We start from the raw sequence: 26281 nt of genomic DNA, 5'->3' as shown, positions 1-26281 counted from the left end.
GCACCGTGCCGGAAAGCTGCTGTGTATCATTTTGTATATCAAACACGCAGTTTACGATTTTCTTTCCTTCCCCAACGAATCACCGACAGTCAAAGTAGAGATCTATGGCTTCAGCCCATCCACAGAGAGGATGAAAATGGCAAACTGTTGAACCTGGCCGGTCAATACGTGTCCATCTGGGGCAAACACTTCATCACAGGTTAGTTAATGATGTTATTGAATAAATGACATGTGTGCCAATTGTGCCTGTAGATCGAAGCAAATCAGAAAAGTTGTGATGGTGTAACTACAGATTTTACTGTGAATTATTATACATTATTGCTATTATTTCATCACCAAGGCCTAAATTTATCTTAAGTAATCGAGTCATTAATTCTGGAAAGAGAAGTTGCTGTAATGTATGTATTTTTTCACCACCAGCTGAGGACGTCTAGTTTTGCTATGTTAAAGAGATGTGGACATCTGTACGGCCAATATCTCCAAAACCTGGCAACTAAAACCAAAACAATCTAGATGGACAAATAGCAAAATATGTGTTTTTATATGTTGGATTTCAGGGCTAACTGTCCTTTTAAAGAAAGCAATGCCACCATAAATTGTGCATGCGCTCCCTGCTAACAGCTCCCTGCTAACACGTTTAGTAATAATTCCTTGAAAAGGGCAAAAGACTCTTGCAAAATTACTGACATTGTGGTACACAGTGGTTAAACTTTGTTTTCTTCTAAAACTGAGATAGAAACTAGCAGCAATGTTGAAAACCTGTAAAACCAATAAAACTTGTGCAAGACAAAGTGCACTTTACCACCTTATCAGTTGATACCACTGCTATGGCACGTCAGTTGGCTTTGGAGGAGTCTGTCCAATCTGCGTACACACATATGCAGTCCGTCTGTCTTCCTCCCCGACAAGCCCACATACCACGGTGGCTAACATATGACTGCAGGCTTCCAGAAATAAATCTGAGCTGCCCATAACAGCTGCGTAAGAGTACAGACAGATACACTGTACAGAAGATACCTAAGATTGATACACAGGCATACTTTGTTGTTAAAGGTATCTCCCAATGCTTTCTTTAACCAGGGAATGAGGACAGCATATAGCAGATAACAGGCTGGGTAATTCAGTGGGGCCTATGGAGCAGGGTAGTCTATAAATACAGTCTGTCTAGATGTCTAAAATGTTTCCAGTGTATCATGGCATGGCTTTGGAGGAAATATATTCAGGGAGCCTTGACTGCTTTGGTTCGTAGACAGACCAAGGACCCATTAATTACATCCTCCTGTGCCAGGCCTTATAACTCGTACTTGAACATTAACCACAAAAGACATTGCAGTAATTGCTAATGACATACAGATTAATTAAAGATTGTGCATGCGCATTAAAGGGAATAAGGGTAGCACTTTCAGCACTTAAGTAACTAGTTCACTACTTTATCTCACATGTTCAGAGGACTTAATGGAACAAAGTTTAAAAACCATGGGCTATATCAGTCAGTCTTGTGCTACTGTATACTGTATCTACCATACACTGACTCCCTTTTGAAGCCATAAATTGACAGTTATACTGTAAGCTTTTGATCTAACATGTTCAGTTGGTGTGTACTCTGGTTAAGCTTATATCCTTGAGGAACAGGCTTGTGGAAGCTTTGCATCCACACCCTCTCTATCTAAAACAGGATGGCCTGTGAAATGGACGCAGATATTACCAGATACATGCTGTACCACTGCCAACAATGCATAGCCTCAAGTACTCGCTCTCTCTCTCTCTCTCTCTCTCTCTCTCTCTCTCTCCCTCTCTCCCTCTTGCCTAGTTCAATTTTCACAGAAGTTAAATTTAACCTGCCATAAAAATAACCCTAAATATCCAGATGTGACCACAAAGACTCAAACATTTTCCTCTTTGGTAAAAGTAAGCACAGTATAGCCTTCAAGTAGAGTAGAAAAAATAGGGAAGTCCCTTAGTCAGCAGTGCAGAGCCACTGGCTGACCACACAAACCTTCGTCTTCTAAATTGAGAAGATTTTGTGGAGGATATGTGGGGTGGGGTGCTTGTGTCTGCATCTGTCTCAAAATCTGCCATGATTTGACATATAAGACATTGAAGACACTAAGGGATAACATCATCCAGGTCTATCTCTGAGAGTATTTTAAGAAGCTGTATGGACTGACAGACACACATGGCATTCGAATACTACGCAAAGGGTGAGACTGACATTTTAGTGCAGTGGGCACAGCTTCAAATTAATGAGCATTTACACTGCAGCTATAAACCGGTGTTGGTCTCCCCCTCCTCACGAGTGCACATGGGCATGGACGTGCACACATCCAGGATAGTCAGTAGCCAATAATTATCTCTGGGTGTGTGCTGAGGATAAGCGGACAGTTATTTGTAATCCCATACTGTATTTAACTGTAAAGTGTGCCAACCTGGTCTTCCTGTGGGTGTGATTCAAAGCTAAATAGACACAGAAATGAGGCTAACACAAACAACAGATGTATAGTATTTAAACAAAAAATGTGTGACCTACCAATAGTGAGGCAGATGTCAGCATAAATCCGGATGCTGGGAGGGGTTAGGCTTTTTTTCAATTATTTCTCTATTCTTTACACTTCATGAGGCACTTTGAGGTAAAGTCTAGACATAAGAAATGCAACAAGCCTGTGTGGCAATAAATGGCAACAAATGTGTTTGTCTCTGTGAGGGTGTGGGTGGTTGATCATCACTGGGGACTGAACCATGTGATCAAAGTAAACTCAAAGGTTCTGACGTAGCACATGATTGTGTCTCCAGAGAAGACCGACAGAAAAACAGAGAAGGTCTATTAAACCTGTAACAGCTTTATAAAACCCTTTGAAGATTAAAAAAACACAAGTGAGGAATGCTATAAATGTCGAATTCATTCGAGCAGTCCCCTCTTATTTCTTCCTCTGTTTATTTATATTGGTTTGTTGCTTCCTTATTGCTTTTGTGGGAGCGGATACTAAAATCAAAAGCATGCAAGAAAACCACATTATTCAGAGGCCTCTGGAATAAAACTTATTCAACACACAAACAAGCATATAGGTGGACAAACATTAAAAACCCGGTCCAGACGTGTAGAGGAAAACACCAGCGTGTTAATTAAGACTGTTGTGTATGCTGCAGACTTTCACAGAGAGGACTTTAACTACTATTAGTCTAAATGCAATCACCATACATGATGCTCCAGCTCACAGGAGGGTTGCAACGATGAGATTTTCACGGTACAATAACCATCTCAGACTATATCACGGTTTCACAGCGTCACAGTCACCCATTTATTACTGTTATTATCAGTTACAATGACCCCTAATGGAATGAAAATAGAAGGTTTTTTGCTTGAACAAAGGATTAATGAATTAATTTAAACATGAAATACATATATTTTAGTAACACTAAAATGATAGGATTCATTTTCTTAGGTCAGCAAATGTACACAATATGATAACCATCAATTTTCATACCTTGAAACCGGTATATCGCTGCAACCCTAACTCACACAATGGTCCACAAATGTAATCAGGATCAGATTTTAAAAAATAAGGTTCAGGCAAAGATTTGAACAACTTGAACATGATTAATTTGGCCTCAGTGGGGAGGCAAGTTGCCACATTTTGGACAAACTCAATCTCAATCCACTGTGAGAGATCAATACTCATTTAGGCTGTGGGAGGAGAGGGAGTTGCCTTTTGTGTCCCTGCTTAATTACAGGCTCATAACACGCAGAACGAACGCTTCATTCAGTCTACACTGTCGCATACACACATTCAAGGCTCACATTTCATGGCAAGGTACAAATGAATTTCACTTCCTTTAAAAGAAAAGTCTCTGCCTTTGCCCGTTTGTCTGCTCATTGACCGTGCTGTGTGTGTGTGTGTGTGTACTTTTATGAGCTGTGCTTCATTAAGACTGGGCTATGTAGTAAAGTAGCTACTCCCTGTGTGATGACGAAAGAGAGGGATAACAACACAAAGGGAGTTGTCATGGTAATTTATATGGACAGAAATGTCACACACTGACCGGATAAAAAGGTGTTTTGCTACCACTGCCAGCTGACTCTGTGACCAGTCTACTTTGTAATTTGGCCAAAAAGCTCTTAAGTGTCTGAAATCACTGTATTTAAGAGTATCTGGTTAAAGGGACCTTTGCTTGAAAGATCAGAGGAGAAATAGACCGAGCCTTGATTCCCTGCATCAACACTCATTCAAACAGTATCACACCCTACTCATGTTGCCACTGAAGAACAAACATGTTTTACTGTATATCTGTGCTACACTGCTGTTGAGCCTTGATCGCAAACCTGCAGCATAGGAAGAGTACTTTAGAGTGCCTGAAGAGTTAAAGCATGGTAGATAATTGGTGTGATCCCTCTAGATGACAGCAGGACTCTCAGAAATCACATCTTTAACAATAAATACAGTGCTGACTTAAGATTTGATGAATCAGCACAATGGTTTTACAGGACACAGCTATTACCATAATTAGCACCCAAGTAACACATAATTATACTGATGCAGGATCATAACTGGTCAGTGAGTTACTCACTGTACATAATAACTCTAACTCCACTGTTAAAATGTTAACAACAGAAACAAACAGAACAAAACAGAAAAGCTTTTTTTATGCCCATATAAATTGATAAACTACGTCTAATGAGAAATCATGAATAATTACCAGCACAAAATCGACTGTAGACTATCCGTACTTTCATTCAGGATAGAAAACCCATAGACTTAATCTACTTCTCCATATCACAATGACATCTGAAAGGTCAAGAGTTGTTTACTCTCCCACATAAAAACTGCAATGAATGAGTAGCACTGTATGGACACTGCTCCCAACAGTGGCATATTTTGGCATTCAAATTTACAGTCGGTGACGATACGAGGTTATTTATTGATGTGGTGGGGTGATTTTTCTCCGTACGGTTCCCAATGCATTTTGATTGATGAAAATACATCGCTACTGTACCATATTGCCATTTGGTACTGATGAAACCTCCTTTTTACAAAGCAGGAAAAGCACAGGTGTTACTACCAACATTAACAATGGCTCTCCTGTATTCAAGGCGAACAGCAAAATACAGGACCTCGACACAGAGGCAGCTAAATCAATTCAAGCAGCTACTGATCGTAATAGTTGGAATTAGGCCTTTACTATTATTTTAGAACATGAAACAAGCCTAACAACACAATTAAAAGCACATTGTGGACCTCACCTACAGTTGCTGCTGCTGCTGTTGTTCCACCAACAAAAGGCCATGTCACTGTCTCTCTACTAGCAACCAAATACACAGTTGCACTTGGCTTTGGTCCAGAGCTGTTTATTCTTATTGTCTGACAGACTGGAGGTAAATGGAGAGCAGGTTGATGTGGCTGCTGGAACACTCTCTCTGTTGTCAGTACTCACTATAGAGACTACACAAGTGCTGTGGACGCTCTTAGCCATTTAGACCAGACAGTCAATAATTCCGCAGTTTTTTGTTTTTTTATTGACCCATGAAATTACTGTTATCGAGAAAAACACCATGGCAACTCAAACAATGACTCATGTCCGAAAATATAAAGTTTCCTAAAACAGTCGTAAGTATAGTCTGGATGAACTGCACACAGTTCACAGGCTGTTTATAGGAGTAACAATGCAAAGACAACAAGTGGGACTGTGAATTTGCGCAGTTTTTAAGTCGCCAGGCCGGTTTCTTCCGAGATGACATTAAACCAACTATCCATAAAGTTAGTTTGAAGTTGTACACAGCGGAAGAAGAAAAATATAAAACGTTTTAAATGACATTTAATTAGTCTGTAGTCAGTTTTGAGGACTCACCCTAAAGGCGGCTTTGAGGACTCGGTCATTGCAGTGATTAGATATCCAGCTTCAGATGATAGCGGCACTCAGGCTGGGCTCCCAAAATCCGCTGTTGCTCTCACACTCGGTGGATATCCATTATGCTCTCACCTGCGAGTTCGCACATCAACATTAAATTAATTTGCTGCCAAACATATCCAAAGCAATACACGAGAAGCCCTGTTTTCGAAAAAGAAAAAGAATAACTTTGTATTTTCTACCACAGGTCCGACAAGTGACAGACAGCGCGCAGGGATGACAGCACAACAGTGTGACCTGAAGCACAAAGAAAAAGCTAACTTCGACACGAGAGTGTCGATAAATGTTAATAATTTTAACTCCAACTTACTTTAGTTAAAACAGTCTCAGTGAGCCATTCAGCTGGACTGAGTTACTTGTCAAATCCACTTGATATAATCTTCGTGTCCCCCCCGGCTGTTTTCCCTCGAGAATGCTCAAGCTAACGGTGTCAATACATTGCACTTCCTGTGTGGCGTTTCAAAATTAGAGTTTACCAACTCGTTAAACGAAAGTTATCTATTGTTTCCACTATTTTTGTATCTTTAACAAGCCTCGTTGTGGGACATTAAATTAGTTACCAATGCTTATCCTATAAAACCTTCATCTACACCTTTCAGCCCATTAGTCTAAGCGTTTTCTTAAAAGTTTTATTTTCACACTCTTTTATTTGGAAGGTAATGACACGCTGTTTCCTGCCTTTTGCAGCTGCGTCCGTCTAACCTGACGCAGCTCTCTCCAGCCCGCCTCCGTCAGCAGCCCTCACGTCAGTCATCCTCACTGGGAATTCACTGAGCGCCAGCTGGAGAGCGACAGTAGCCTGCACCGCAAACACACACAGATAAATACAAACACTAACACAAACTCAGTGAAATAAAGCCTTTATTTACACACTGACATCCGCAGCATGTAATGATATACGTTTAATTTAATAGATATTATTATTATTATTATTATTATTATTATTATTATGCTGTTGTTGTTGTTGTTGTTGTTGTTGTTGTAATGGCTGTTGTTGTTGCTGCTGTTGTTGTTAAGTTTACATATAAGATAACAAAGGTTTGAGCCGTTATTTCAGCAAAGCTTCTGCACAATGTCTCATTGAAATTCAATGATGAGAATTCAAATCTTTTCTCCCGGCATGTTTCTCCCGGCATGCTTTGTGCTGTCTCGCCCATGCAACACCTCCCTGCACAACTAAGGTATGATTCTCCACCACAAGAGGTCACTCATAGACTACAGACTACCATTTAACCCATCTTTGGGGTGCTCTAAATAATAATAATAATAATAATAATAATATAACAAAAAGAAGAGGAGGAAGATTTAGGATTTCTCTATAATAGCAAAAACAAGTTTGAAATGTAATAATGTAACCTAAAACCTAAACCTAAAAAAAATGTAACTAATATGTAACTTAAAATAGGGGCATCAGGTGTCAACCCTAACCCAACCGTGTCATTAAACTGACCTTTTGAAAAGGTTTTAAGGTCACATTGGTGTTTTTTGCTTGAATATCTGACACCAACACTAAACAGCAATCTTTGAACAAACGCTACTACTACAGAACTATTAAAGCTACAACCTGTGCTGTGAATGTGTTAAACATGACGGCCGCCCATCACTCCCTCATTGATGGTCAGCAATCATTATAATCGTACTGGATATGATTAAATCTAAATTATAATTGCTCTGATCGTATAAAAGATTTGTCTCCATCACACAGGCAATGGAAGCGCTACAATAATCAAATGCTCAAACTCTTCATTTTATTTGTGAATCATATGGTAAAGAATAAAGTATGACCTTTCAGCTAAAATCAGCTGGGGTTTTTTTGTCAGTGTCTGACTTTGTTTTTCGGCCACACTTTGTTTTGATGTGCTAATCTGTGTTACTTTGGTTGGCTACTTGAAGCATCTGTGAACTTTGAGCAGCAGATAATGATCTCACTGTCACACTTAGGGACGTACAGGAAACAACATCTGCACTTCTCTTTCACAAGCATATCACTTATTAAGGGGACTGTTGGCTTGCAGACAGTTTGTTCATCACTATTTGAGGACATCACACCCATAAAGATCCTGACAGAGAAATAAGGAGCCCTGAAGAGAAGCTACTGACTATACATAGGAAAAAACATCACTGAGATATCACCATGGCAGGTGAATGCATTTTAATAACATTTTTTTTACTTCTTATATACATAAATTAATGTGTTGTTGGCATGTTGAAGAAATATTTTGTGTGTGATTATTTGTGATGCCTGAAGTTAAATACAATGCCGCAGTTTTATTTCCATTTTCTATTTAAATTCCAAATGCTGTACTATTGTTAACTTTATCACTTTTTGGTATTTCCAATTGGGTCTTTATTAAAATGTTTAAGTCCTGAGATTATTTTATGTTTACTATGTTCAAATTTTGTTTTTAAAAGTAAATTTCGAGTAATTTCAAGTCCTTCAAAAATTCTCCTTCATATACAACCTACAAACGTGTATCTACTAATGTAGACAAAAGTTCAAAGCAAGTCTAAGTAATAAACATCTAAAAGATTCAAAAATCTAAATTAATTATTTATGTGGAATAAATCTAAAAGAAAACCTGATGATAGACCAAAAAAGAAAGAAAGAAAGAAAGAAAGAAAGAAAGAAAGAAAGAAAGAAAGAAAGAAACACATTGTTGCTGACTTTATCAGGAATATGATGAACAGTGTTTTGCAAGTTGACCTAATATGAACCACTTTGGCGACAGTGTTTGTAATTGTGCTGTAAGTTCAAGTCCTTTTTCATAAAGTGCTTACATTATTTTGTCTGTAGATGTATGCATAGGTGTCCAAAATTTTCCCAGCAAGGGAGGAAGTTACACGTAAAGACCAACAGGTGGCATAAAACCTCCATTATCAGTTGACTTTTTGGACCGATTCGCTCTACTGACAATTGTTCATACTCTCTCACTTACAGTGTAATAATCCATGTAGATAGGTTAGGTTAAAATTATTTATTCATTTGGTTTTATTTCTGTTTTGAGATATTCATCTGTGAGGTATCTGCCCTTACACCAATATAGTAGAGTTCAATGGAATTTAGTTTGTGGTGCTCACAGCATTGAAAAACAAAAAAAACATGTTTAAAAACAGCATTGTGTCTTTCCAGCCACAGTGGCCACATCATTCTATGAATAATCACAGACCTCACTGTGAATAACATTACTCTCTATGTAAAAAAATCCCTATGAAAACAGTAAAGATGATAGTAGGAGTAATTTGAAGTGCATTTTTTCCATACTGTGACTAACAGAAACTTAATTCCATTCACCTCCACTAATAATTTGTTCACATGTAACACGCTCATTTCAATGCATTTTATTAAATTCTTATGTATAAGAATTATATCTAACATAAGGTTAGATGCTGTAACTGTTGAAATGACAAAATGTAAATCTCTGTCTGTAGATGCTGGAGCAAATACCACCACCACCACCACCACCACCATTTATGATTATTCAGATTATTATGGCCAAATGGATCCCAGTGACTTCGCTCCTTGTGACTCCCGTGGTGTGAACGCTTTTGGCAGGGTGTTCCTACCCACTCTCTACATTCTGGTTTTCCTCCTTGGCGTCATAGGTATGTATGTGTGTGTGTGTGTGTGTGTGTGTGTGTGTGTGTGTGAGAGAGAGAGAGAGAGAAAGAGAGAGAGAGAGAGAGAGAGAGAGAGAGAGAGAGAGAGTTAGTTACTTGCACACGGGACATAGTGAAGGCTGGAAGTTTTTAACCACAACCAGTGAGGACGTTTTGGCCATTCCACATTTTAAAGATAAGAGGCTTAGCTGGGGAATTCTAGTATAGAAGCAGCACACGTGTGTGTGTGTGTGTGTGTGTGTGTGTGTGTGTGTGTATGTGTTACTTGTACTTGCTACATAGTGAGGACTGGAAGTTTTTAACCACAAATGAGGACATTTTTGGAAAGTGAGGACATTTATGCCAGTCCTGAGTGTGTGTGTGTGTGTGTGTGTGTGTGTGAGGAAGCGAGAAAGTCACTAAGCAAAACCATTACTTAATTTGATAATATGACTGATGATGAGATATGATTTTTTCCCTCTCCCCAGGGAATGGCCTAGTGGTGTGTGTCCTGGTGAAGTACCGCAAGCAGACCAACCTGACAGACATCTGTCTCTTAAACCTTGCTCTCTCTGACCTCCTCTTCGTCCTCACACTGCCTCTCTACGCTTACTATTCTGTGGTCAGCGAGTGGACCTTCGGAGACTTCATGTGCCGCTTTGCCGCTGCCTCCCACAACACTGGCTTCTTCAGCAGCATCTTCTTCATGGTTGTCATTACGCTGGACCGCTACGCTGTCATCATGCACGCTATCAGGGCGGCACATTATCGCACTCTGAGGGCAGGCATCACTATAACAATAATTGTTTGGATGTTGAGCTTCAGTGTGTCTGTACCCGCTCTTCTCTTCACAAAGATGACAAATGAGTCTTCTGGGCTGAGTTGTAGCTACGTCCCGGAAAGCCCCGCCTGGGAGCTTTACAACCTCCTGGCACCAAATATACTAGGTCTTGTGATTCCCTTGTTGGTGATGCTAATTTGCTACGGCAGGATCATCCCCACACTAATGAACATGAGGACCACAAAGAAGCACCGTATTCTCAAGCTGATCGTCTCCATAGTGGTTGCTTTTTTCCTGTTCTGGACCCCATATAACATTTCTCTTGTCCTCAAGTTTCTGAAAGAAGAGAAGAAACTGCAAGGCGATGAATGCAACCTGGAGGGAAATCTGAGGCTAGCAATAACAGTGACTGAGGCCTTTGCTTACACTCACTGCTGCCTGAACCCCATCATATACGCCGTTGTGGGGCAAAAGTTTATGAAACGAGCCATGCAGCTGCTGAAGGACTGGGTGCCTTGTATTCCCTTGCCCTCCTCCATTGATTTGTCAGATAGCTCATACAGGAAAAGCTCATTTGCGTCCAGGTCCTCTGATGTCATGGCCACCATCATCAAGTAGGAGGTGGAGGGCCATGTTTTATGGACATCAGCTGCAGAGTTTGACATGTCTTTATCCAGGTTGCCTTGCTATTCCATTTTATCAGGGTTTTTTTGCAGTTTCCACCTATGATAACTATGTCAAATGTCAAAAAATGTCAAAAAGCTGCCTGTACTATACCTGTACACATTATCATCTTCAGACCAGTAAGACTATGTTTGCACTAGAATATTTTGTTTTGACCATAATTGAAGTGTGAAATGATCAGTCTCACCATCTCCTTTACTGTATGATTTTAGGTACTGTATTTTGTAGATGCAATGCTCCTCCTTTTCCTGCTGACATTGGAGGAAACTTAACGGCACTTCAAATTCTACACAAGTGACTGAAATGTTGACGTCCTTTTTTGTTACAGTATGTAACCACAAAGTTTGTTTGTCTCTGCCTGATGTGTTTGAAGTGTTTCTGCTTCTCCTTTTTTTTTTCCTTTTTCACACATGTTTTGATTAGCCTGCAAGTTCGTGGAAAAACATTCGTGGTGTAGGGGAAAACTCAACATTTGAAAATAAGAAATGAGGCAAATTACTCTTTTACAACACAGAGTTGTTTTTTCACTCTGCCTGTGGAAAAAGTTATTCATTCAGAAGTTTGATGATGAATCAAAGCTACAGAGATTAAAAATAACACAGCATCTGTTGATATGGAACCAATTTCATCTCATCACACATACCAGTAACTTTCCATTTATTTTTTGGATTTTGTTTTATGTTTCACATTTGTAAATATGTACAGTATACAATGTATTTTCAATTTTCTAGTCTTTTCATACTGAATGTATTCTTTTTTGCTGCTGTATCATGTTATGATTTGTTGTTGTAGTGGTTTAGATTGCCAATAGAGACCATTAAAGTTTTACATCTTCAATCAATGTTTTATTGTACCTTCCCTGGGACACTGAATCCACGGCAAAACACACCTCATCCCAATCTGTTATATGTTCAGTTTTCAGTTTTATGCGCTGTGCTTATGGTCTGGTTAGGATTGGGCACAAAAACCACTTGGTGAAGGTCAGGAAAAGATCATCTTTTGGCTTTCCTGGCTCTGTTGCCACAAACACAGCTGGAGAGTATCCTGACGTCTCGTTAAAAATGTCCAGCTGTGTTGAAACAGCATCCTGAACAGTGGTCTATGGCTGAACAGGCATCTCACGTAGTTGTAGCGCCGCCACCGTCCCCTCCACCTACTGACATGAGAGTCAGCCTGAATACATGTAATGTGAACGCGGTATGACATCTATAAGAACAAAACACAAATTTTATTATTTCATTATTATTATCTTTTTTTTAAAATGTAATTCTGGTAATGGAGCTGTATACTTGTGCTCATCTAGAATAAAAGCTTGAGATAGTCACAAAACAAACAATTAGGTGGCATTTATTTTTTAGTGCTGAGTTAGTGTCATGATGTACAAAGGCAGCTTATTCTGAAGGGCAGTGATTACAGTTGTTGAGAAGCTCAACTACAGATTTCAGTGAACATGAGCCAATTTGGAACATCACATTTTAAGATTCAGGTCTTACCTATTTTATATTCAAAGTATAGAAAAAGTATTAAAACTCTGAAAAAAAAATCTGTAATTCCTGATGAGCTGTATACTCTCTAAAAGTTGATATCACCAAAGCAAGATACACGGATCTGCAAAAACGAGAAAAGCTCATTAGAATACACTTTCCCCTCTGCTCCCTTCTTGACACATACGAGCACATAAAGGGACAATTCTCAGAAAACCGCACTGACACCTCTGTGCAGGTTTGACACAATGCAGAGGAAACAACAAAACCCCAGTCCTCACCTTACCAGAAATGAGCTCTGCAGCAGGATTTGACACAAAAAGCAAGCAATGCAAGGCGACAGGATGACACGCAGGCTTGATGCCCGACACAAGAACATGATCATTCAGGAGCAGTGAATTGTTGGCGGATGATGTGGTAAGAACTCTCACAACTTTTTACTTTTAAAATGTTTAGCCGCTTTTTACCAGACATACTTCATCTCTCTCACCTCCTATACTTCGAGGATTATGTGTGTATGCACGTGTGTGTGTGTAAACACTGTCAGCCACAGGAAGTGAGGGTCGGCATTGGTGTGTGATGATAGCTTGACATGTGGTTCAAAAGAGATCACTCAAATTTGATTATGGTCACGTCAAGAGGAAGTCTGCGACAGGTCTATTCATAGAAGGATACATGTTGTAGCTTGTGAAGGTTGTTGTTGTCAAAAATGTTTGTATCTGGGCTCCACCAAAATCATAGTTATCACTGTGGATTTCTGTCACATTTGGAAAATTATTTTTAGGTCTAAAATAGCAGCAGTTCAAGCCTCTCAGACATGACTCACCAAATGATGAGTATTATCTAAAAGGTTCAATTAAAAGGGCAGGAAGTTTTTATCTATACAAAATGTTAAGTGTGGAACATACAGAGTTCACTCATCATGACGGTGTGCCAGAAACATTTTGTCTCTCTATCTCTGTTTCCTGTAGATTTGTTAGTGGAGGAAAGTTTTTTACTAACACCTCTGAGCAAACGAAGCGTGCCCTCTACACAGCAAGAAAGCAGGATCAGGAGTCAAAAGATCTCATTGTTGATAAAGTAAGTAGTAGTAGATTTATTTCTATATTAACACTGGAAATTAAAAGAAATTCAGTAAGAACAAGAGTTGGCTTAAAGACAACAACATTTCACTTACTATAGAAAAAACAGGAGTCGTTTTATGTGGCTTTTAGATGGTCACTTTTTTTGCCATAACCAGAGTTCAGAGAGAATTACTGTAGGTTTTTACCGAGAAAGGCTGAGTAACCAGACGAGGAAGTTAAAGACGGCTGTTTTTTGTTGTTTTTACAATTTAATTGAAGGTCTGGGGTAACACTTGAATTCCAGATCTCCCAGAACAACGCAAATTTGTGTTGAGTTTGAACTTAATCACATGTTGCAGCAAGTCCAACAGCCTAGGCTTTTTTTTTTTTTTCACTTTTGTGACCAGACTAGTGCTACTCTGCAAAAAATCAAAATTCTACCAAGTCTATTTGTCTAATGACTAAAAATCTCATTTTTAATTTTTTCACTTTTCATCACCTCAGGAATTTCCTAGAAAGTAGCATTTCAGTGAAACAAATGACAGTTAAAGATGTTTTTACTTATTAGAAGCAATTATTATTATTATTATTATTAATGTTGTTGTTATTGTTATTGTTATTGTTATTATTTGAACCTGTTTTATTACCAGTGGAGTGTTGTAGACTTGGTTGCCTTGGTTTAATACCAACATGGGTTAATTTAGGTTGTCAGGAACTGAAATAAGTTACTTTCGCACACACATTCAAACAGGTGGCCACCAAAATGTATTTTTTTAAAAAAGGTAATTGTTTTTAGTATCATTCCCAGCTTGGCATATACTGACCCTTTGTAGGCTGGTTGCTATCCCAAAGCATTAGTTTTTGACAAGTTGGGATAATCAAAGTATTTTACTAGTTGGGAACAAGACTCAGAAATAAACTTTTCTTACAAAACTTATTTTCTTACTAAACCGTGTTTAGCCAAATTAATCCTTATAGGACCTGTTATTTTCCTCACAGCAACATGAATCAATCAGAGAACGAGACATCCATGTACTTGGAGGGGTACGACTATGATCCCGGCTGTGATTTGGATCTCAGTCCAGATCTGCCTGATGGTGCCAGGGTTATGACGGTTCTTTGCTACGTGATGTTTGGTTTAGGCCTGTTAGGTATGTTCAATAAGGTTTGACTCTTAAAGAGAAAAAAGAAACATGTATTACTCTCTTAGCGCATTTTATTGCATTAACCAGAATGTAATGAAATTATTTGAATTGATTCCACAGGCAACACCACAGTTCTCTGGGTTCTCCTCCGGTACATAAAGCTGAAGTCTATGACAGACGTATGCCTCCTCAACCTGGCCCTGTCTGACCTCATACTGGCTGCATCCCTGCCCCTCTGGGCCGTCAATTCCCAGAACCTTGCATTGTGCAAACTGATGACAGGAGTCTATCAGGTGGAGTTTTAAAAAAAAAAATATATATATATATATTTTTATTATTTAGTACACCAAAAAATGTCAAATTACTCGCCAGAACTAATGATTTAGAAGGTAGAATTCATAAAGGGGTTTAGTTTACTAATAAACTATTGGAAATCACTTCCTCCTACATCGACACATTAAGTTTCCTCTGTGGTTTTGTAGTTACACTGTAAGGTGTGAAAAGTCATGTTCAGGCTGAGTGCCTTCACTCAATTAGGAAACGGTACATCTGAAATGTCATTGTGAGTGTGAGTAAGGTGTTATTGAGAATTATCAACATTTCTAATAATATCTAATAATAAATGTTGCTTCAAATACAGTTTATTTAGGTTGTGCACATATTTATGTGTTCCACTGTAAACACAAGTAATCTGCAGTTTCTTTTAAAATAGTGGAGATATTCTCCCAATAATCAAGGTGAGATCGAGTGTTCTCAGGTGAAACAGCGGCCGTGTAATGTGGCTGTATGAAGAATCTCACTGAGGCCTGTGAAGCCTGACACCTGTCACTGTATGCCACATCCTGCTCTGACTCTGCTTCCCCCTCTGCTCCTCTGTACAGTTGGGTTTCTACAGTGGGACAGTGTTTGTGACCCTGATGAGTGTGGACCGCTACCTGGCCATCGTCCACGCTGTAGCAGCCATGCGAGCCCGAACGCTTCACTATGGAATCATGGCCAGCATCACTATCTGGGTTATATCCATCTTTGCTGCAGTCCCTCAGGTGATCTTTGCCTCCTTGGAGATAGATCCAGATGATAACAGCTCTGAGTGTCAGCCGCTCTATCCAGAGGACACGCAGACATTTTGGAAGATGGTGCGAAACTTCAGTGAGAACACAGTGGGCCTTTTTGTGTGCCTCCCCATCATGATTTTCTGCTATGTGAAAATCCTTGCTGTGCTGCACAAGTGTAGAAACTCCAAAAAGGGCAGAGCTGTAAAGCTGATATTTTCTGTAGTGTGTGTGTTTGTGGTGTGCTGGGTCCCCTACAATGTCATAGTTTTCCTTCAGACACTGCAGCTGTTTGACTTCCTTAACAGCTGTGAGGCTACAAACAAAATCAGCTCTGCCATGAGCTACGCTGAGATCGTTGCACTGTCTCACTGCTGGGTAAACCCAGTCATCTATGCATTTGTAGGGGAGAAGTTCAGGAAGTCACTGCACATTATGCTGCCTAGATGCCCCTGCTGGAGCCACCAGAACCACAGCAGATGGATATCTAGCAACACCACAGACAAAGAGACTTCCAATACACCTATGTGATCAGAATATTAGGAATGATAAACACTTCTTGCTTCCGCGAAGGTGTTCAGTGCATGTGTGTTGTCATGATGGGTTTGTTTTTAATTCAAGGACTACAGAAAGAAAAGTGTGTGTGCATGTGTGTGTGAGAGGTTTTCTGCATGATTAGTGCTTTTAAGAGCTGCAAAATGTTACTCAATTATTCCCAGTAAGAACAAGGCCACGCTTTGTTTAGAAAATGTACAGAAATTTATGAAAATGTATGTAATTCTAAGTATATTTGTTATGTGTAGAACTATATTGTAAATAAAGAAAATTAAATGATTGATTGCTCTTTCTTTTTATAGTAATTGAGAAAATCTGTTTCCTCAGTTTTGTTGATCTGTCAATGTTAAGCATTATTCTGGCTTGTGTGTGACAAGCTAACCATGTTGCCAGAGAGGCGTATCGTCATTCATGAGTTTAGGGTGATAAAACAATTCCATTTCATTTCATTTACTTATATAACATTTCTGTAAATGTGCCACTGTTAGCTAAATCTTCAACTGCAGTCCTTTTGCAAGATGTTCTGAAACCAGTGAGGTGGTGGTTAAAACGTGCAGACAGCAAAAGCAACAAAATAGGCTTTTTCAAAACAGTGTGCAAGCCATGCAGAGAAGCAGGAAACAGCAAAACATTAGTACAATAATACTGAAACAATATCCACTATTCGGTACATGTACCCATGCAAGCAACGCACAGCCAAGCAACACTGATCCTAATCATTTTTTGACACATACATTGACATGAAACATATACTGAATAAAATACTCATTATGTTGATTTTGACAAAAATGTTAAAAGAGGCAGTTAGATGCTGATAAAATGACGATATCGTACACACACAAGCCATGCAGCACAGAGTTGTAAGACACGACTACAGAAGATTGTACCGCTTTGTTAATAAAATACTCTAAATATCCAACATACCTCAGCCATGCAAAGGTGACCCTCCGGCAAATGTCATGTGAAAGTTAGTAACAAGTTAGCCAGTAATAATAAGAATCATTATAATACTATGAGCAATGTATTTTGTAGATTTTCAAAATCCAATCACATCCATTTTATTTTATAGCCAGAAAATCACACCAGTGAGTGACATCCTCTGTCCTTAAAATTAAAAAAAAAAAAAAAATGGAAGAAACCTCAGGAAGTGCCACAGAGGAGGGATCCCTCTCCCAGGAAGGACAGACACGCAACAGATTGTGCATGTTCAGAACACAAAAGAGTGAACACATTTCATTGACAGAATATCTGGCACAAGTAGATTATATAGAGTGAAGAATGTGAGTCAGGGAGGACGACTCAGTAGGCCAAGCCACACGACATCCTCTTTGCTGTGGTGGCCGAGAGAGAAGGCAGTCTGCGCAAGACAGTCAGGCCTTTGTGAGACTTTGTGTGAAGGTTGGGTGTTGGCCCAGTTTCTTGTTTCAGGTGTTCCACAATTAAAAGGCTCTTACAGAAAATGAAGCTTAGCGTTAGCTCACGCAGGACACGGAAGTCATACACTACAGCTGTAACCAGCTGACAGCCTGCTGACTGAATCAACATTACCAATCAGTCTCACCCCAAATCACAGCTATTCTCTTCCACACACTGCTGCAGCTTACCATCACCACCCCAGCATCCACCTTTTCATTGGGTAGAATCCCATCAGAGCCTATGGTTAAAAACACCAGTGATTACACTCGCAAGATCTGCTGTTAGAATTTTTCTGCTTAATAAAAGTATGCTGTCAGTGTATTGCATTGTCAGGATGTTGTATTTGCCAGAAGTGCTGCAGTGGTTTTCTGTTTTGCATTTTGAGTGCCTGCTTGTACACAGAGAGAATGGGCGGAAGTGTTGTACCTTTGCTTGACTCCAGCTAGTCATACAGTGTGTTAAGTTGGGGGATAACCATTGAATTCATATAAACGTTTGCTGCTGTAAATATTAGGCAATTTCTTATACCCTGGATGTATTTGGTTATTTGCATCACTTCTTTCCCTTGTTTGAAGCATAAGGTAGAGTTGAGGAGATATCTGACATGAGAGACTACTTGGATGAGTTTCAGGCCGTCTTTCTCGGCAGCGTGTATTTATTTGAAAAGAAGTGTGCAGTGTCATATGACAACAACCTCCCTGACTAACAGGCCAGTGTTTGGTCATTCGCACCTTCAGTTCTCCTACTGATTTATTCAAAATGATGCATAACGCGTGGCAAGTTCTGTGGAATGCAATAGTCACATCTCAGTTCGATCCTTAGATATTAGTCAAAATGTTATCTTGCAGAGAGAAAGTAATTTGCTTCCTATTCTCTCTGTTAAAACTGCTGTCAGTCTAGACTTCACCGGCGGCTGCATCAATAGTATCACTTCCTCAGAAAAGCCTGCATGCATAGTTCTGCAAGCCTCAAGTTGTGGGTGCCTGCTGATCTGACCGGAGTCAGCGTGCAGCTATTAGAGCATGCAGATGTGGACCTGTGGTTCTGTGTATCCGCAGACTCTGTGGCTCTTATACGTATGTTTCGCAAGCATCCTCAGGAAGTACTAAACCATCCTCTCTCATATGCATACCCACAAGCCCCCTGAAGTTTGGTTAGGGGGTGGGAGTAACATGGTTTAGCAAGGTTGCACACTTTTACACCCTTTCTTTTGTAGTGTTAAAACCAACTCATTTCCTGTGTACTGCACATGATCAAATTGGATTCACCGTTGATCATTTCTTTGACTTGGCCATCCACCTGTGCGTCTCGTGATCCACAATGAACACCACTATCAGGTAAAGTTTTTTTTTTTTTTTTCACTTTTAAATACATGCTTTTAAGTGTCATATCCAACACGTCTATTTGTGATAAATCTACAGCCCTTAACAACACAACTGACATTTCAATACTACTGTGTCAGAGTGAAAATAGAGACACAGGCATACTGAAAACAGAATAGTCACTGAAATTAGCTGTACAATTGTGAGTGGATGATGAGCTCAACAGGTTTTTGAAAAGAATTGACTAACACTAACCTTACGCAAGGACCAGTCATTTGTGTTTATGAGCAATACAATTCAAGCATATTGTAAGAAATCAGCTGACTGAGTGCTTTTATCGTACTTACTATATGACTTTTAAAGGCAGAGCGATGGTATTAATACTACATTCATACTTCAGTGACTTTGCCTTTTTAAAGAAAATCAGTAAAAGGGAGGTAAGAAAAATACTTTCAGTAATGTTTGCTGTATTTGGATAGTTTAAAGTATTGTGATCCATATTAGATTTGATAAGTTTCAATGTTTTTGAGTACAAGTACTGAGGCAACAGATACAGTCCAGCATCTAACCAGAAGTAGAGTTCAGAGTAAAGTTTTATAGCGATGCATAAATAACAGTGAGGGGTATATATTAATACACTAAGATAAAACGGTATAAGATATATAGTATGCAGCATGTGCAGCAGTTAAAGGCAGCGTATAATCTCAGGGCATTTGTCCTGACTTACGCTTGTCCTGCTTTGGACCCATGGGACAGCAAATCTACTGTATGCTTCTGCACATTTATGTTTAAAATAGATCTGAAGGAAAGATTGATGATATTGTGGTCATCAGTCAATTCTACATGGACCGCAACAGTACTGAGACATTATGGATTTTCATTATGTAAAGCTTGCGGTTAAAGGTGCACTATGTAGTTTTTGGGAAGAAATTTTAACTAGAAAAGAAAGATCTTCATTGATTGATTTTTGTATGCCTAAACAAACTAAATAAACAGACTATTTGTTTTCATGACTGAATAAACAAACTGAACTTAAGTTTGAGCTGACCTTCATATGTTTAAATTTGGCGGACCCCGCCACCTCTCTAGCTTCAAACAGTGTTCTCGGGACTTTATTTCCCTCTAAGAACAGCTTGTTTATTCAGTTATGGAAAAAAGAATTTTCCTGAGTTTGTATTATTACCTCAATGATATTGTAAATTCTGAGTTTGAATTTCTTCTCCAAAACTACATAGTGCCCCTTTAAATGCATAAACTCTGCAAATGGATCAGGAGTTTACAGAGCTGCAGTAGAAGAAGAAGTAGAAGTTCCATTCTGCAAAACATCTTTTGCTCGGACGGCTTTTTCTGTGGAAAGAGCACGGAACTGGAACTCGCTGTGTATTCCATTTAAATTTGAAGCGAACATTGCCCTTTTTTAAGAGAGCTACCAAGTCCTGTAATTTGGCAACAACTCAGTTTGATGTCTTTTTATCTCAGTTGTTTGATTTCCTACTCTCATTAAAGACCTTCTACATCAGGACAGATGTTGACGCAAACTAGCATCTGCTTTAAACACTTTAAACTTGCACCGGGCAGCTGTCAGGGGTTTGGAAACTTTCTAAAGGTTGAAAATTAAAAAAAGCAATCAAAACATACATTTCGTTGCCTTATCCAGCATTATCTTCTTCACTGAAGAAACACTGAGCAGGCAACGCCTCAGGATGTCTCATCAGCACTTACTTGAAAAAAAAAAAGACATCTTCTGCTGTGATGACATCAGCTCAGTGCATCATTCGATCACTTTTAGACTTTCTTAGATATACAACCCGACACAAGTAAACCACCAACACTTCCTACAGATTGCTAGAACAACCTGCAGGTTTTTTTCTGAACTCTTCAGGCACCAAATATACAAATGAACACCTGTGTACTGGTAAAAAAAAAAAATAGACCATAAAAGCCTTAATAAGCTGCACCCTTACACATGTGCTGAAATATTTGTGTGATGTATGTTAGCCAAACAAAACAAACAACAACGTTTTGTAGATCTGACCACTAAACACAAAGTACACCAACACACCATTAAATGGACTTGTCACGATTTTGGTTATTGGTTAGTTATTTCCTGTTTTATTGTGTAGTTATATCCTCTTGTGTCTTGTTATCACTTCCCACCTCCTGCTCACCTCTGTTCCCAGTGTTCTGTTTCCCTCCTGTGCTCCTCCCCAGTCTGATTTTGACATCATCCTCGTTAGCACTGCCCTGTTCCCAGTGTCTCTCCACCTGCACCTCATGCCCTGGTTAGTTTAGTTTGGACTGAAGCCTGTGTTGTTCCCTCACTCTTCGTTGGTTCGTCTGTTTTTGCTCCTGCATTTTCTGCATTTCCCTTCCCAATTCCTTGTGTTACTTTACTTTGTACTTTGTTTTTGTCTTTTTGCTCTTAGACCTACTGTTCTGCTGCCTGCCTTTTTTGATGCTCACATTTCTGAATTTGGATTTTTGGACTTTCAACTGTTTCAACTGTTAATAAAGCCTTGCTTTTTGCTCCGTTACCCGCCTGCCTGTGTGACTTGCGTTTGGGTCCCTGTTTGCGTATTTGTGACGGTGGTGGAAAGTGACCACAAGACACAAGAGGATGTATAACTACAAAACAGGAAATAACTAACCAATAACCAAAATCATAACAGGACGATACTCACCAACACTGTGCACCAAAGCTGTGACAAACAAAGGGTTATAACTCATGTACGCGAGCCCTTTGCCTTGGAGAACTGATTGTTTCTTGCTTCTGTTCATTCATAATATGCCTGATTGCTGTGGAGATTGACATACATATACGACATATAAAACATATCCCACCGTAGAAGACATACACTGATCGGCCACAACAACACTACCCGATGGCAGTGGCCACACACTGCAAACACTGCTCAGGAACAGCTCGTGGAACACAATAAAGGGCCCAAGGTGTTGACCGGGCCTCCAAATTCCCCAGATCCCAATCTGATCGAGCATCTGTAAGATGTGCTGGAGCGGGCTAATCCATGGAGGCCCCACCCCCGCCCATACAGGACCCATAGCATCCACTATAAAATGCCCTGGTGCCAGACACCACAGGACACCCTCAGAGGTCTAAAGTCCATGTCTTGACAGGTCAGAGCTGTTTTGGCTGCACATGGGGAACCTTCACAATATTAGGCAGGTGGTCATAATGTTATGCCTGATCGGTGTATGTGCTTACTATATGTAACCTAAACTTAAACAGCAGAAATGTATTCTTTAATGTGGATTCAGCTCTGTCATGAAAGTGCAAACTGTGTCAGGGCTGCAGACAGGAATGTAAAACTGGACAGGGTGTGTGTAGTGTTTCTTTTTGCTTTTTTCTTCACAAAGTAGGTCATGTGTTTCAATGTTTTCCAGACGGCTGACGATGGCCACCACCACCCCTTCTGTCGGTGCTTTCAGTGGCTTAAGTGTGAATACGCCCATAGAAGACATACCGAGGTAAGATGAAAGCTACAGCTGACTCACACTACACCTTTTGTTGTTCTCCATGCTGTCATAAAGTCGATGTGATGTATCTTTGTCTGTCTGTGCCTCGCTGGCGTCCACTGCCCCACTTCACTGCTCCTATCTTAGCGGAGGAATTTCAAAACTGCATTCTTGTTGCTCGTTTGTTTTGACAGTGCAGCTTGCCTCAGTGAAAAGGTTTCATGTAGGAGGTTTTACTGCGCTCCTCACAGCTCGTACAGTTCGCTTTTAAAATATATCTTAATCATGATTGTTGTAGATTTAAAAAAAACTAAGAAATAAAAGGGACTTCATAGTCATTCATTTCCCTTTTCTGGTTTTGTTTCTCTGTTTTTCACCAGCTCTACAACAGAGTCCATGGATGGCTTCACTCTAAACTTCACAGATTATTACTATGACTATGAAGGTTTAGGGGACTACGGTCTCTGTCGGTATGAGCCTCACGGGGCCAGTTTTCTTCCAACCCTCTACTGCATCTTCTTCCTCATTGGCCTTCTGGGTAATTCTCTGGTCATCTGGGTTATTACTTGCGGGGCGCGACTCCGCAGCATGACCGACGTGTGCCTCCTCAACCTGGCTGTGGCTGACCTTCTCCTGGTGTGTTCCCTTCCCTTCCTCGCCCACCAAGCCCGCGATCAGTGGCTGTTCGGGGACGCTATGTGCAAAATCGTCCTGGGTGTTTATCAGATCGCTTTTTACTGCGGGATCTTCTTCATCAGTCTGATGAGCATCGACCGCTACTTGGCTGTAGTGCACGCTGTTTACGCTATGAGAGCACGGACAAGATTCTTTGGATTGATCGCAGCTGCTATTACATGGGTGGCTGGATTTTTGGCTTCTTTCCCTGACCTGGTCTTTCTCAGTGAGAACAGCAGAGGTACTATAACTCATTGCTTCCCAGCATACCCCAGAGCTGATTTGGAGAATAGAGGTATAGCCAACTCTCACTTCTGGAGGGTGTTCAGTCTTTTCAAAATGAACATTTTGGGTCTGTTCATCCCGTTTGTCATCATGGGCTTCTGCTACTCCCAGATCGTGTGGAGACTGCTGTACAGCCAGTCATCCAAGAAACAGGCCATCCGTTTAGTTCTCGTGGTGGTGGCCGTCTTCTTCTGCTGCTGGATACCCTACAACATCGCATCGTTCTTCAGCGCGCTGGAGCTATTACATGTCTATACCGAATGCGAGAGCAGCAAGGCCATCCGACTGGCTTTACAAGTCACCGAGGCCATCGCCTACTCTCACAGCTGCCTCAACCCCATCCTGTATGTGTTTGTCGGACAGAAGTTCAGGAGGCACCTGCTGAGATTGATAAACAGGACACCCTGCAGACTGTGCCGGGTGATAAAGGTCTACCTGCCCCAGGACAGAATTGGGTCGGCCTACTCTCAGACCACCAGTGTGGATGAGAGGAGCACGGCTGTGTGAAGTGGGGGAAGTGGTTTTGGTGTGTTTATCTACCATCTCCACATTGAAGACATTTCCTGTTACGTCAGAAAGATTCAACCTTTGTAATTTTCACATCTAGTAGAATATTTTGCTGAACAAATGTACAGAGGAATTGTGCAGTGAATATATTTTAGATACTTGAGATTTTTATTTTTTCTTAAAGAGATTGTATCTGCTCCGGCAATTTTAGGTCAGTTATTGTTTTAAAATTGAGTTTTGTTTCCCCTTTTTGTGATCACGTGTGTGATTGAGAGTGAGAAACTGTGTCACCTACAACAGCTGTCAGCAACGTCAGCATCACAAGCGTCAGCAGCCTCATTTTATCATCAACTGCCAAAAGAAACTTAGACACCGAACATCTCCTCACCTTCAATAAGGGGAAATAGCTTTCATTTGCACATAATGACCAATTGTCCGACTGCATCCGTTTTGCGTAGAACAAAGTGTTGCATAGCATAAAGCTTCCAGTACACCTGACAACCTTTGTTCTGCAGGCTTCATAGCATCCGTAGCAGCAGATTTGCACCTAACCTCATCCTCACTTAAACCACAATCTTAAGAGGAAGTACACAAGCGAGTCGTCAGTTTCGCCTTTGCAGTCTGTGTGCACAAATGAGCATATGACTGTCAAATTTTGAAAGCATTCTGCTGCATTTCATAAAAAACGTTCTGAGGCGAAGTTTGAGGAGAACAATGTGATGAATTTATGTATGAATTATACTACAGTTTTGCACAGTCTTAAACTTAAAGCAACATTATGTAACTTTTTTACCTTAAAACAACAGCTTCAACATTACTGTGATGGTACAGTGTCTCACAATGGGGTGGATGGTGTCTTTGTCTCAGCCACTCCGCCCCCCATCGCTTGATTCTGCACTATGTAACTTCAGGATAGGATCACAGCGTTACATACATGTTTACTTCAACATACCACTTTTCAACACATAACATTGTTACGACTGAATGAGTTTTGTTTGTAGTTAGCACCTACATTACGTTTGACAAGTTGTTACAGACCTGGGATTTCTATTTATCACTGTGGTGTTGTACTCTGTCTGTGGGGGGCGCCAAATCACAAAATGCCAATTTCTACATAATGTTGCTTTAAAAAGACCTTTTAAAAAAAAATGTCAAAATGTAATCCTGACACTTAAGTAGTTTCTAGTGGTCAAGGTGCATACACACCAAATCATGATACCACAAGATAGTGTCTTTCATTAGAGCCTCCCTGTCTGGTATATGCTCATGTATTTTCAGCTCCGTTTGTAAGGCAGGCTTGAACATTATCTTTTGCTGAATTACATCATATGTATGACATTTCCTGTCATGATATAATCAGTGGTATTGCAGCATCTTATTCTGATTTGTTATTCTTATCATGTTTTTCTACTCGATTGTATTTTATTCTATTGTCAAGTTGAGATTTGAAATATATTTTTGTTGTTACTGCTTTTAAAGTCACAGCAACCATGCTGATATACAGTGTCTGGATGGGCCAACACAAGCAGATATTTTATGTAATGCTGATGTCATGTGAAATGTGAAAATGTATCATATTAAGTCCATGCCTTCTTTCAATAAAATACCCAAAGTATGTGATAAATTCTGTTTGTTTTCTGTTCACTGATCAATCTGATGTATTATTGCATGGACCACGTTGTCTTTATTTGGATTATATTTCCGTGCCCTATTTAATATTTCTTATCATTGTCATCAGCAGTAGAGGGTGCACTGATTCTGCTACATCCTGGTGACACCCACTTCCTTAGCCTCAGTCATGACAGTGTGCTAGAAGTGTGTTAGAAATCAAACAATCCACTGAGTCCGCTCATCTGTTTGGAGTAATTCATCATCTGAACATTGAACAACGGGCTCCAGTGGTGACTTGTGAGATGAGATGCTGTTCACTGCATAGAAGTGTCTCTGATCTGTACGGCAGATGATGTTAAACAGCAGGGAGGGTGCACTGTAGGCACATGTAGGTTGCAGGCTCTCAAAGAAGCATCTGGTCCATGGAGAAAGACTTGATATCAACGCAGCTTCTCAACACCTCTCTTATCATGTTGGTTCATCTGTGTGAGGTGGCAGGGTGCGAGAAAATATCAACTCCTTCAGAATAAAAACAAAGTTAAAAAAATACAATCATAAAGCAAGAAAAAAAAAAATACAACAAATCCCATCATTGTCAGTGCTATATCGTAGGCAACTGGACACGTCCTACGATATAGCACTTAGAATTACCATGACCTGGATGACCAGAGATCCTTCATCAATAAATCCCATCAGTTTGAGTTTGAGTGAGATTTAAGAATACATTT

At 40.0% G+C, this 26281-nt stretch overlaps 3 protein-coding genes across 7 annotated transcripts in view; 2 read left to right on the top strand and 1 right to left on the bottom strand.

The window, feature by feature from the left end:
• Positions 1-6307, bottom strand: part of cobl (cordon-bleu WH2 repeat protein) — a 56729-nt gene extending 50422 nt beyond the window's left edge. For all 5 annotated transcript variants that reach the window (XM_084358104.1, XM_084358108.1, XM_084358109.1 and 2 more), the window contains exons 1-2: positions 6212-6307; positions 5842-5973 (exon numbers count right to left, since the gene is read on the bottom strand). In XM_084358104.1, coding sequence (XP_084214230.1) covers positions 5842-5870 — 29 coding nt within the window. In that variant the 5' untranslated portion in view covers positions 5871-5973; positions 6212-6307. The remainder of the gene's footprint in view (positions 1-5841; positions 5974-6211) is intronic.
• A 1638-nt stretch (positions 6308-7945) lies between these two features.
• LOC311260141 (uncharacterized protein) lies at positions 7946-16460 on the top strand. The gene is made up of 8 exons (XM_084357656.1): positions 7946-8042; positions 9331-9504; positions 9987-10893; positions 11176-11180; positions 13419-13527; positions 14511-14662; positions 14777-14949; positions 15538-16460. Exons 1-8 carry the CDS (start codon positions 8036-8038, stop codon positions 16237-16239), a joined length of 2229 nt encoding a protein of 742 aa, XP_084213782.1. The 5' UTR covers positions 7946-8035; the 3' UTR covers positions 16240-16460.
• Positions 16461-18959: 2499 nt separating this feature from the next.
• On the top strand, positions 18960-25536 carry LOC311259425 (C-C chemokine receptor type 4-like). Its single transcript, XM_084356570.1, has 3 exons — positions 18960-19016; positions 22404-22487; positions 22856-25536. The coding sequence occupies exons 1-3, from the start codon at positions 19000-19002 to the stop codon at positions 23940-23942; spliced, it is 1188 nt and encodes a 395-aa protein (XP_084212696.1). The 5' UTR covers positions 18960-18999; the 3' UTR covers positions 23943-25536.
• Positions 25537-26281: the final 745 nt, after the last annotated feature.

This window comes from Pagrus pagrus, assembly GCF_965226575.1.
Source record: "Pagrus pagrus genome assembly, chromosome: 7".
Classification (NCBI taxonomy): domain Eukaryota; kingdom Metazoa; phylum Chordata; class Actinopteri; order Spariformes; family Sparidae; genus Pagrus; species Pagrus pagrus.
Note: the sequence above shows the minus strand (reverse complement) of the source record. Positions and strands in the feature narration are given on the sequence as shown.

What these genes read in the sequence shown, in the direction of transcription:
- LOC311260141 (XM_084357656.1), top strand. An exon ending in AAGATCTCATTGTTGATAAA is followed by an intron (nt 13,528 to 14,510) that starts GTAAGTAGTAGT and finishes TTTTCCTCACAG; the next exon opens with CAACATGAATCAATCAGAGA. An exon ending in TGATGACAGGAGTCTATCAG is followed by an intron (nt 14,950 to 15,537) that starts GTGGAGTTTTAA and finishes TCCTCTGTACAG; the next exon opens with TTGGGTTTCTACAGTGGGAC.
- LOC311259425 (XM_084356570.1), top strand. An exon ending in CCCATAGAAGACATACCGAG is followed by an intron (nt 22,488 to 22,855) that starts GTAAGATGAAAG and finishes GTTTTTCACCAG; the next exon opens with CTCTACAACAGAGTCCATGG.